Raw genomic sequence first — 11981 nt, 5'->3', positions numbered from 1 at the left:
ATAGAAATAAGAAGTGGTACTGTGCAGTGCTTAATCATAGTGGATGAAGGTATAATTATACCAGGCATAAAGGCATGATAAGTGGTACTGTGCAATATTTCATCATGGCAGTAAAGGGTAGAATTACACCAGGCATAGACTCGAGAAGTGGTACTGTGCAGTGTTTAATCATGCAGGATAAGAGTAGAACTACACAAGGCATACACATACAGTATGTGAATTGGTACTGTGCAGTGTTTAATGATGCAGGATGAGCACAGGATTACACCAGGCATACAGAAATAAGAAGTGGTACTGTGCAGTGTGTAATCATGCACGATGAGCACAGGATTACACCAGGCATACAGAAATAAGAAGTGGTACTGTGCAGTGTGTAATCATGCAGGATGAGCACAGGATTACACCAGGCATACAGAAATAAGAAGTGGTACTGTGCAGTGTGTAATCATGCAGGATGAGCACAGGATTACACCAGGCATACAGAAATAAGAAGTGGTACTGTGCAGTGTTTAATCATGCAGGGTGAGCACAGGATTACACCAGGCATACAGAAATAAGAAGTGGTACTGTGCAGTGTTTAATCTGGCAGGATGAGGACAGAATTTCCCTGGCATACAGGCATAAGAAGTGTCACTATAGGCACTGTAGCAGGGAGGCTGTCCTGTGTGTTGCTGGGGGTGTCGTGTCCTTGGTCATGGGTGTACATATATCTCATATCAAGTCCCGGACATGAGATGTTACACAAAGAATCACTGATGCTACAAATGTTTCTTCTGCCCACCAATCTCAGACAGAACAATTCGCCTTTGAGTTGTGGCAGAGACCGGCGACCTTCACCGTGACCTTGAGACTCCTCCAGAGAGCGAGAGATTGTTTATGGCAAAACTTTACTCTGAAAATTATTCATGTCCTGATCAAAATCAAGAAATGCCCAAAAAATCCAAAAAATGTAAACCTCTTCAAACTAATTTACAAACTAATTACTGTATATTTGTTTATGGAGAAGCAGGATGACACAGTCACAGCGCCCATGGGGGATGGCACCCAGTACTCCCAGATCTGAATGTGAAGTTAGACAGATATCTAGTTATACTAATCTCCCATATTTTTGTCAAATGTCATTCAGGACTCTGGGAAAGCTGGGTGACCTGTCAAAAACAGGGAGTAGCTACAGTAATTGTCATTGCGTTATTAAAGAAGTTTTCCCACAAACGATAGTAATATCTATCCAAATGATAGTCCCCTGTTCCTTAAAGGGAACCTGTCACGTCCTAGCTGCCCTCTAGACTGCCCCCATAGCATTGATAGTGATGCAATGTGCATCACTAACAAGCTGTTTATATGAAATTTGGCGCAGCTATAATGATTTTATAAAGTTTAATATACTTAGATCCTACCTGCGTTTTCAGTCATAGGGGTGTGCTTGTCATATTCAGTCATGGGCGGGCGCAGTATTCACTCACTGCTGGCGCCACCCATGTATTTGGTTAATTTAAATGATTAAAGAATGTGTCTGTTGTATTTCATAGAAAGTGTTTTATTCTCAGTGTGTGTGTTTATTTAACTCTTTACTTAGTAATGAGGGTGTCTGGCTGACACCTCTCCATTGCATTAAGCCTAATCCCATTACTCCTAATGCTGCACATGTGTTGTCAGTACATGTGGATCCACCACATGTAATGACATTTCAATCGGTCAGAATCTGCAAAATCAACATGCTGCGGGTGAGTTTGGGTACGTGCCCATGATCAGGAAATGCTGTGGGTTTGACGCTGTATATTTATGCAGCGTTAAACCCGCAGCGGCCACATGTTACAGCATAGTGGATGAGATTTCTAGAAATCCCATGTCCACTATGCAAGCATCTGAGGCTGCGGATCACCCGCGGACACTGACATGCGACACGTCTTTCAGGACCGCAGCATGTCAATTTCTCTTGCGGAGTCACTAGTCTCCGCAACAGAAATTTGACCACTAGAATGTATTGAATGCGGTAAATCCGCATGGTTCAGTGAACATATGCGGATTTACCTGCATTCAAAAGAATGCAGCATTTTGGACGCAAAAATATGCTGCGTCCAAAGTGCTGCTATGTCCAGATCGTGAGCACATACCCTTAAATTGAAAAAATGGCGTGGGCTCCCACGTAATTTTCATAACCATTAGAGGGAAAGTTAACTACAGGGGGCTGATATTACTAGCCTTGGGGAGGGGCCATTAGCCAAAAATGTTCCCTGGCTATTAATAACAGCCCACTGTTTAAGTAGCCTTTACTGGCTAGATTACGGGGGGCCCGAGAAAAAAATGTAAGTAAGGTCCCCCTATAAAATCTAACCAGCAAAGGCTAGGCAGACAGCTGTAAATGATTAATAGCTGCTGCTGTAAAAAATGGATTGTACACAAATGACAAGTGAGTAAAAAAATCGTCTCACTTTTCTGGATGAAAATTGGACCGATTTTTTTTATACTGTCGTGTGACCTTAGCCATTGTGTAACCTATACGTCATGAAAAGCCTATAGCTTATGGCCCACAGTGGTTGTCACCCAGACTTAGTGCTAGTTCAGACGTCCATTTTCCATGTATGAGTTCTATCCTTATTTGTTATGGATAGTACTTTTACCTATGTTAGTCTACAGTTCGGTTACCATGTCTGATTTTTTGCAAAATTGTGAAGACATCTCAATCATTGATCCAAGTGTCTGATTATATTCAGCAAAGCAATCATCTGAGTCTGTGAAAAAATTGGATCACACTCAAATACTATCCATTTTTTCATGGAATTCTAGATAAGAGAAAATAGAGAAACTTTTTTTGTTTCTCATCCAAGAAAAGCTGATCAAACACAGATGAAACGCTGAACAAAATTACTGATGAAACCAGCACCATTTTTATCATACATGAAAAAAATTGGATGTCTGAATGAGGCCTTAAACTTACCTGATTGTCATCCAGTTTTCCCAGAAATACACGTAACTAAGAAAGTCCTTTTCATTCACTGGTCACCAGAGGGCGACTGATCTCAGGTAGAAACCAGCACGTGGTCAAAGTTATGTGACATGTATGTTTAGCCTAGAGCTGTGAAAACAAAGTGTAGACTGAGAAAAATCAGCAAGCGCTCCACCCTGAGCTCCACCCAGACTGTTATGTTACAGCAGGTAGAGAGACAGGTGAACAGACCCGGGTTTGCTGCCTCCGCTTCGTACACAGATTCTGCAGGGAGGACTGTCCTCTCCAGGTAAGAACGTGAGATTTATCTTCAATTTTACTAACCTCCACCTTCCATAAAAAGTTTTAGGTCACTCGGGCAGAACCCGAGCTATTTGAGTAAACAATGAATGGAACAAAAAGTGATACGGTGAGTCTACAGGGAAAGAGAATTGCATATATCGCAACTCCAAAAACTCCATATTGGGCCCATCTGATTTTTAGATGCTCTACATGTTGGAAAACCTTAGTGCAGTTGGCAGATATTTCTCTGCAACTCTATCAATGTAGCAGGAATCTAACATGTATGTATGTATGTGTGTGTTATATATATGTGTGTTATTATAATGTGTGTATGTAATATGTATATGTGAGTTATAATATTCATCAGCCATAACTACAAAACCACCAACAGATGAAAGAGATTGGTGAATATCAGGTGATTAACATCTGTTGATGATGGCAAGAGGTGGGATATAGAAGGTAACAAGTGAACAGTCAATTTGTGAAGCAGATGTCTCGGAAGCAGGAAAAATAGGTGAGTGTAGGGATTAGTGATGAGCAAGCATTCTCGTTACTCGAGATTTACGAGCATGCTCTGGTGTTTTCCAAGTATCTTCAGCATGCTCAGGTGTGCATGATTTGCGACTATTTGACAGCTTTAATACATGTGAGTGTAGCGCCCCGAGGGCTTGGTTGCTACGAGCCCCTCACCTGGTGGACGCAGCACGGCTCGGGCAGTCCTTGCTGACAGAAGTGACTTGGATAACAACTGTGAGTAAAAGACCCTGGACTGCATCATTGGACTCTGTGTGATTTCTGCTGCGCCTGCACCATCACCCCCAGCATCCACTTACACTGCCCTGAGGCTACACTCTTCCCGTGGAGAGTTATCCTACCCCTGTGCTGCACACTAACACCAGCCTCAGTGGTCTGCCTCTCAGCAGCGGTTATCTCTGACCGCAATCCACGGGTGGCGTAGTAGGACATTCACAAATCTATAAATAGACTGCCCAAACATTGGTCTGACCACCCTGAGCCACGGGATCGGGTTGCCACTATTACCCCCATCAGCACCGTACACTAGAAGGCCCCTTTCCGGGTACCCCACGGACCAGGGGGCGAGTCATGAGGAATGCTTGTTTCTTAGGCATTCCTCAAATGCCTAAGAAACAAGTCACAAATCATGCGCACGGCGTGACTCAAACATACTGTAACACCCGTGCATGCTCACCGAAAGGGTTAACAGAACATACTCGCTCATCACTAGTAGGGATCCAAGTAACTCTGACAAGGACTGAAAGGATAGAGTATCTTCAAAACAGCAGTTCTAGTGGGATGTTCCTAGTATGTAGTGATTAGTACCTACCAAAAGAAGTTCAAGGATAGTCATTCGATGAACTATCAATGCCAAAGGCTCCGTGATTCATGAAGATGAGAATGGTCCGATCCCATAGAAGCTGAAAAAGTTACTGCTGACTATGATAGATAGGTGTCAAGACACACAGGGCATCGCAGCTTGTTGTGTATGGGTCAGAGTAGCCACAGACAAGTCATAGTGGCCATTCTGACCTCTGTCCACCATGGAAAGCGTCTACATTGTCCATGTAAGCATCAGAACTGGACCAGTGAGGAATGGAAGAAGATAGACTGTTGTGTTGAGTCACGTTTACGTTGACTTCATGTGGACTCTGTTAATTACCTGGGGAAAAGATGGCACCAAGGTAAACAATGGGAAAGAGACAAACCAAAGTGTAATGCTCTGTCCAGTGTTCTGCAGGGAGAGCTTGGTTCAGGGTCTAAAAAGACCATGCGCAGAAGCCCCAAGACATAATTTGTCTTCTCAAAAAATTACTTACGTTAATTTAGACCCCAAGCGCCCCTCTTAAAGTCCTATGCATTAATTGTATCCCCTTTGTGCTCTCATATAGCAATTATGTTTTTGAACATCCATATAGTAATAATGCATACTGCTGTGACCCCAGAAGCTATAAGCTAACAATGCCCCCTAGAAAGTGATAATGCCCCCTTGTTGACCTTTGAAAATAATAATATCTCTGTGTGCCAGAAGTAATGCCCTCCATGTTCTTCACACACAATAAGGCTGTGTGCCCACGTAGCGTTTTTCAAGCGTTTATGCTGCGGAATTTCCGCAGCGGAAACGCTTGTAAAACGCTAGGTAATCGGCACCCCATGGTCCCCAAGGGGATTCCGCATGTTCTATGCACATGCTGCGGATTTTTCCGCAGCGTTTATGCTGCGTACAAAACTCCGCAGCATGTCATTTAATTTTGCGGAAGCGCAGCGGAACTCCCGCCATTGACTTGCATTGAGACGCATAGAAACCGCGACTGTACATTTGTACAAGTGGCTTCTATGCATCTCTATGTGCGGATGGTACCCAGTTCTGGAGGAGAGAAGACTCTCATCCAGACCTGGGTACCATTGTACCTGTAAAAAAAGAATAAAATAACAAATAAAGTTTATACTCACCTGTCCGGCGTCTTCTCTCTGAATGCCAGCAGCGCTGAAGGACCTGCGGTGACGTCACAGTCATGTGACCGCAGGCCCTTAACCGCTCTGTCTCGCGATATGCCGGCAGCCGGGAACCAGACAGGAAGCAGCGCTGCAGCCACGCCGGGGCCTCGGGGGTGAGTATAGCTTTATTTGTTTTAATTTTTACGGTTTACACTGTATAAATCCATGCTGTTTGCATGGATTTATACAGTGTGACCTAGTTGTCAAGCACTTTCCAAGTGATGCTATCGCCTGGAAAGTGCTTGTCAATCTGCATGCGGAAACGCATGTGAACCCGCATGTGGATCCGCATGTATTCTGCAGGAAAAACGCATGCACAATCTGCATGCGTTTTTTTTCTGCCAGGGAGATGCAGAAATTTTCTGCTTCATTTCTGCATCGTGGGCACATAGCCTAACAATTCCCACCTTTGTGCCCCTAATACAAAATAGTGCCCCCTTCTTTTCCAGAGAAAAAAGACAACTCGTACTCACCCAACAATGATAACATTAAGCGTAGAGTCTGGGTCATATGCCCAGGACTGCCAATGTTAGCAATCCTGATGCCTGGGGTCCTGGCATTCATGTGGATGTTATTTTAAACACTGTATGGACCATTTACCCACTTTCATGGCAGTGGTGTCCCCTAATAGTAGTGGCCACTTATAGCAGAATAATGCACCCGGCCACACTGCACAGATTGTTCAGGGATAGTTTGAGGAGCATGGCAAAGCGTTCAAGGTGTCCACAAATTCCCAGATCTCAGTTCGATCAATGAAAATCGCACCTCACAACTCACAAGACTTAAAGGGGTATTCCCATCTCCAAGATCCTATTCCAATATGTAGTGGGTGTAATAATAATAATTTTAACAAATAGGTATCCATGGTTACGTCCACTGATAAAGTGGATTAACAGCTAGCTGCTAGTGGTCATGGATACCTAAGGTCCTGTATAGCCTGCACATGAGGAAAGAGACATAGTGAATCAAAAATACTATACTACCTTTCTAATTGGAGGTATTTGCTAATATTATTATTACACCTACTAGATATTGGGATAGGATCTTGGAGCTGGGAATACCCCTTTAAAGGATCTGTTGCTCAGTGACAAATTCCACAGGACACCTTCAGAGGTCTCCAGGAGTCCATTACTTGGTGAGTGAGGGATCATTCAGATGTCAGTTATTTTCTCGTACAAGAAAAATGGTCTAAGGCTGAGTTCACACGATGCGTTTTTCATGCGTTTCCGCGGCGTTTTTGCAGTTGCGTAAACGCCGCGGAAACGCATGAAAAACGCATGGTAGAAGGGCAGCAATGTTCCCCAATGGAAATCCGCATGTGCTGTGCCCATGATGCGGATTTTTCCGCAGCGTAAACGCTGCGGTCAAAAATCCGCAGCATGTCAATTAATTTTGCGGAAACGCTGCTCTTTTGCCGCCATTGACTTGCATTAGACCGCATGGAATCCGCATCACTGTATATGTTGATGCGCTTCTAATGTGCGGATGGTACCCGGGTGTGGAGGAGAGGACTCTCATCCAGACCCAGGTACCATTAAAAAAAAAGAATAAAATAAAAAATATATATATTCTCACCTTCTGGCGGCCCGCGCTGCGTCCTGCCGGCTTCCCGGGCACTTCGCGGTTGAATGATGAAGGACCTTCGCTGACGTCAGAGTCATGTGACGGGTCACGTGACGCTGACGTCGGAAGGTCCTAAAGTCTTCACTGCCGGCAGCCGGGACCGATGAAGCAGGACACCGGGGGCCATCAGAGGGTAAAGTATAGATTTATTTTTTATTTTTTGACATTCACACACTATATAAATCCATGCCGGCTGCATGGATTTATATAGTGTGAAGTTGACAAGCACTTTCCAAGTGATGCTAAAATCGCTTGGGAAGCGCTTGTCAACCCGCATGCGGAAATGAAAGTGAAGACCGCTTCATTTCCGCATGTCCCTGGCAGGAAACCGCATGTACAATCTGCATGCGTTTTTTCCTGCCAGAGAGATGCAGAAACGCTCAGGAAAAAATCCTGAGCATTTCTGCATCGTGTGCACATACCCTAAGGCTAAGTGCCCACGATGCAGAAATGCTGCATATTTTTTCCGCATCTCCCTGGCAGGAAAAACGCATGCGGATTTTACATGCGTTTTTTCCTGCCAGGTAGAAGAGTTTGTCAAGCGTTTTTGCATGCATTTCTGCATGCGGGTTATCAAGCGCTTTTCCAACCGATTTTAGTATCACTTGGAAAAGTGCTTGACAACTTTGTCACACTATATAAATCCATGCAACCGGCATAGATTTATATAGTGTGACCAAGTTACTAGTTGAAAAAAATAATAAAAATGGTAAAAAATAATAAAAAAAATCCCATTATACTCACCTTCCCATGGCCCCCGGTCTTTTCTCTGCTGCATCCAATCTCTTGTACGGTTCGCGGTGGTGTGAAAGGACCTTTCATGACGTCATTTAGTCATGTGACAGGTCACACGACCGCCGACGTCAGCGGTCGCGTGACCTGTTACATGAGTAAATGATGTCATGGAAGGTCCTTTCACACCGCCGCGAGCCGCCAGGGAGCCAGGGCACATCGCTAAGGAGACCGGGGGCCATCGGAAGGTGAGTATATGTTTATTTTTTAGTTTAAATTCTTTTTTTAACAGGTACCATGGTACGCGGGTCTGGAGGAGAGTCTCCTCTTCTCCAGACCTGGGTACCATCTGCACATTGAATCGCTTAATATCTGCATGTGCACATGTAGTGATGCGGATATTAAGCGATTCAATGCAAGTCAAAGGCGGCAATTACGCTGCGTGTCCGCAAAATGAATGGGCATGCTGCGTATTTTTCCGCAATGATAATCCACAGCAGAAATTTCCGTAGCATGTGCATAGCACATGCGGATTATCATTGGGGACCATGGGGCACGTATTACCAAGCGTTTTTTAAGCGTTTTCACTGTGGAAATCGCTTGAAAAACACATAGTGGGCACGCAGCCTAAGTTTCATCATTGTTTTTGATCAGATTTCATCAGAGTTTGGTCTAAGTTTCACTAGTTTTTCTCCGATGCTCAAAAAAATCTTTTTCTCCAGCTTCTTCTATAAATCTGTGAAAAATGGATAGCACAAAGATGCACCTGAGGCTGAGAGTGCCCTATATATGTATAATGTCTGAATTAGATTGATCTATAGCATGTACATAGTCAGATTAAGACTAACCTATATACAGTGTCAGGCCACGTTCCCACCTTCAGTATTTGGTCAGTATTTTACATCAGTATTTGTAAGTCAAAACCAGGAGTGGAACAATCAGAGGAAAAGTATAATAGAAACACGTCACCACTTCTCTATTTATCACCCACTCCTGGTTTTAGCTTACAAATACTGATGTAAAATACTGATCAAATACTGAACGTGTGAACTTGGCCATAAATTGGGCGTAGACCGTAGTAGTCAAAGACAATGAGGACACAATAGCATTCATAGCATTATTATGAAACACTGTGGTGTTTTGTGCACACCCCATCTGCTTGTCCCACTTGGACATCTAAATAGCTTTTGCAAGGAATGGTAACACTAGGGACAGTCTTGTGATAGACATGTCAGGAAGCTATGCCATGCTGCACTTACATCCTTTGGTTCATTTATGAATGCATCTTTATGTTATACTGTAGATGTTCTGTGCAGGTTACCTCTAAGAAGAAAGACAGAAGAATTGTTTCAGACACAAAATGTACTTTTAGTAAATCATTTCAAAATATTTTGTACATGCCATTAATGGGAGAGGTTGTAGATCACAGGCTGAGAGCATGGAACAGAAATTTCCTGGTTTATGATCTGTGCACATTTTGTATTTATGTCACATTTGCAACTGCTGACCATAACCATAGCCCACCTTGTACCGATCATATGCCAAAAGAGTGTCCTCCAGTCCTACACAACGGCCAACATATTATTACTGTATAGGAAAGCGCAGTCTGCTACCCTAACCTACACAGGGAAAGCAAATACTGCACAGTATACACATTTTTTACACTGGGAGTCAATAGCCATCATATGGCACTCCCAAAGACATATGTACATCTAAAAATACTCCTGACATGCCTCTAGGGAAGCACAAACTTTAATCGAATCAAGCTTTAAAGGTCATCTGTCAGTAGGATCAACCCCCCTAAGCGGTCTATTTGGGTATGTATGTCATAGTAAGCTGAATAAAATGATACCTTCATATCTGCAATCCAATGTCTTATAACCGAGAAACCCACGTTTTTCTTAATATGTAAATGAGCTGTTAAGATCTATGGGCCGAACATAAATCTCTTGGAGAATCTGCTTCTAGAGATTGTTTTAAATAAAAGGAGGCGTTACCAGTATGAGACATGTAATGACTGACAGTCTGCTCTCCTGATCTATATGTCTCACACTGATGACGTCTCCTTTCATTTAAAATAATCTCTGGAGGCAGATTCTCAGGGAGATCTATGTCTGGCCCATAGATCTTAACAGCTAATTTACATATAAAAAAACATGGATTTCTCTGGAATTAGACATCAGATAGCAAATATCAAGACATAATTTTAGTCAACGTTCTATGACCTACATGCCAGATAGATGGCCTAGGAGGGTTCATCTTACTAGCAGATGCTCTTTAAGAGTAATAAAACGAAGCTGCTTTCCTCCAGAAACAGTTCATGTTCATGGGTTGAGCTTGGTGTTGTAGCTCAGCTAAATTTAAGTGATTAGATTCAATCTGCAATACCGCACATGGGACATCTGTGGCACTGTTTCTAGAAGAAAGTAGCCATGATATTCTAATTCTCTCCAACCTCTTTAAAGGGAACCTGTCAGCAGGATGTACCTCTATAAGCTAATAACAGTGCTGTATGTGTAGTCTAATATTAATTCCTCAAGAGTTTATGTAAAGTTCCCTGCAAAAACTGCTGTAATATCATGCTAACACAGCCAGAGGCGTGATTGATGTCCTAGCTAAGCCCTACCCGCATGCTCACTATGCCCTAAATCCAGCATATGTATGGTAATAGACGCGACTTTGGCCATGGTGTAGAACCCTGCCAGTGAACGGTGACAGGAGATCAGTGCGCATGACTGAAGTCACGTCTGTTACCGTGCATGCGCTGGTGAAGAAAAGAATCAGTATAAAAAAATACATGCACTGCTGATATTAGCTTATATCAGATAAAGGGGGGGTAAATCCTGCTGACTGGTTCAATTTTAAGGGGTTGTCCATTACTTGGAAAACTCCTTCTCAATCACTATGTTCTCCCCCAAGTAAAATAATAACACCTATACTCCCCTCCAGTGCCAGTGCCATTCCTGCGGTATCGATACTGGTTCTCCTGAGGCTTGCATCAAATTATGTCACACAATTCCTGCAGCCAATCAGTGACCATTTCACTGTGTCCTCTTTCAGATGTATTGGATGTCCTGAGGAAGTGAGAGCTGCGGTTGCTCTCACCTCACTTCCTTTGGATGTCTGATTAGTAATGGTGATTGAAAAGATGTTGACTGAGTAGTGGACAACCCCTTTAAGTACCATCATACTGAATGATGAGAGGATACACCAAATATTTGAAAGGCTAGCACTAATCACAGACTAGAATCCTGACTATCCGGAATTTCAGACTATCAGGTGATTTTGGATTACAGGAACCATATGTACTTTAAAAGATTGATTTTGAATCCCTTCATAACCAGGTGATTTTCTGTTTTAGTACTTTCAATTTTTGCTTCTCTTCTTCCAAGAGCCACCTCTTTTTTATTATTCAATCAGCATAGCCATACATGGGCTTAAACATGTAGATTAAGTTCCCAAGATGAGTTTTTTCGTGAGTTTTTGTCACTGAGTATTTTTGCTGAGCAAAAAATGCAGCATCCTACATTTCCTACAAAATGGATGGGATTTATAGAAATCTCCTGCCAACTGTGTGGTTTTTATTTTACTCAGCGCAAACTGATCTGTGGTGTGAGTTTGAACTTCTCAACATGTCAATTTCTCTTGCGGGTACGCTAAGTTTTATGTGCAGATTTTTCCCATACATTTGCATTAGATGTGGAAGATCCTCATATGACTGTATAAATAAAGTCAAATAACAAGAAGTATCAAAAACAAAGCAGTTTTATATAAAACATGACATACCCAAAAAAACAAAATGGAGTGTCAAAAATGCAATAGAAACACATGTACAAAACACACTAGAAAGCGCAATGAGAAAGTAACCTAATTTACTTAACAG

General features: G+C 42.8%; 1 protein-coding gene across 10 annotated transcripts in view; it reads left to right on the top strand.

Moving 5' to 3' along the window:
• The first annotated feature begins 3081 nt into the window (after positions 1 to 3081).
• Positions 3082 to 11981, top strand: part of BCAS1 (brain enriched myelin associated protein 1) — a 148077-nt gene continuing 139177 nt past the window's right edge. For 8 of the 10 annotated variants that reach the window (XM_073682755.1, XM_073682753.1, XM_073682748.1 and 5 more), the window contains exon 1: positions 3083 to 3236. In XM_073682755.1, coding sequence (XP_073538856.1) covers positions 3145 to 3236 — 92 coding nt within the window. In that variant the 5' untranslated portion in view covers positions 3083 to 3144. Of the gene's footprint in view, positions 3237 to 11981 lie in introns of all 10 variants that reach the window. The other 2 variants (XM_073682751.1, XM_073682747.1) reach the window with 2 other exon arrangements.

This window comes from Phyllobates terribilis, unplaced genomic scaffold (assembly GCF_046119375.1).
Source record: "Phyllobates terribilis strain yellow unplaced genomic scaffold, ASM4611937v1 Scaffold_5__5_contigs__length_657084704, whole genome shotgun sequence".
NCBI lineage: Eukaryota > Metazoa > Chordata > Amphibia > Anura > Dendrobatidae > Phyllobates > Phyllobates terribilis.
This window is presented reverse-complemented; position numbering and strand designations above follow the sequence as displayed.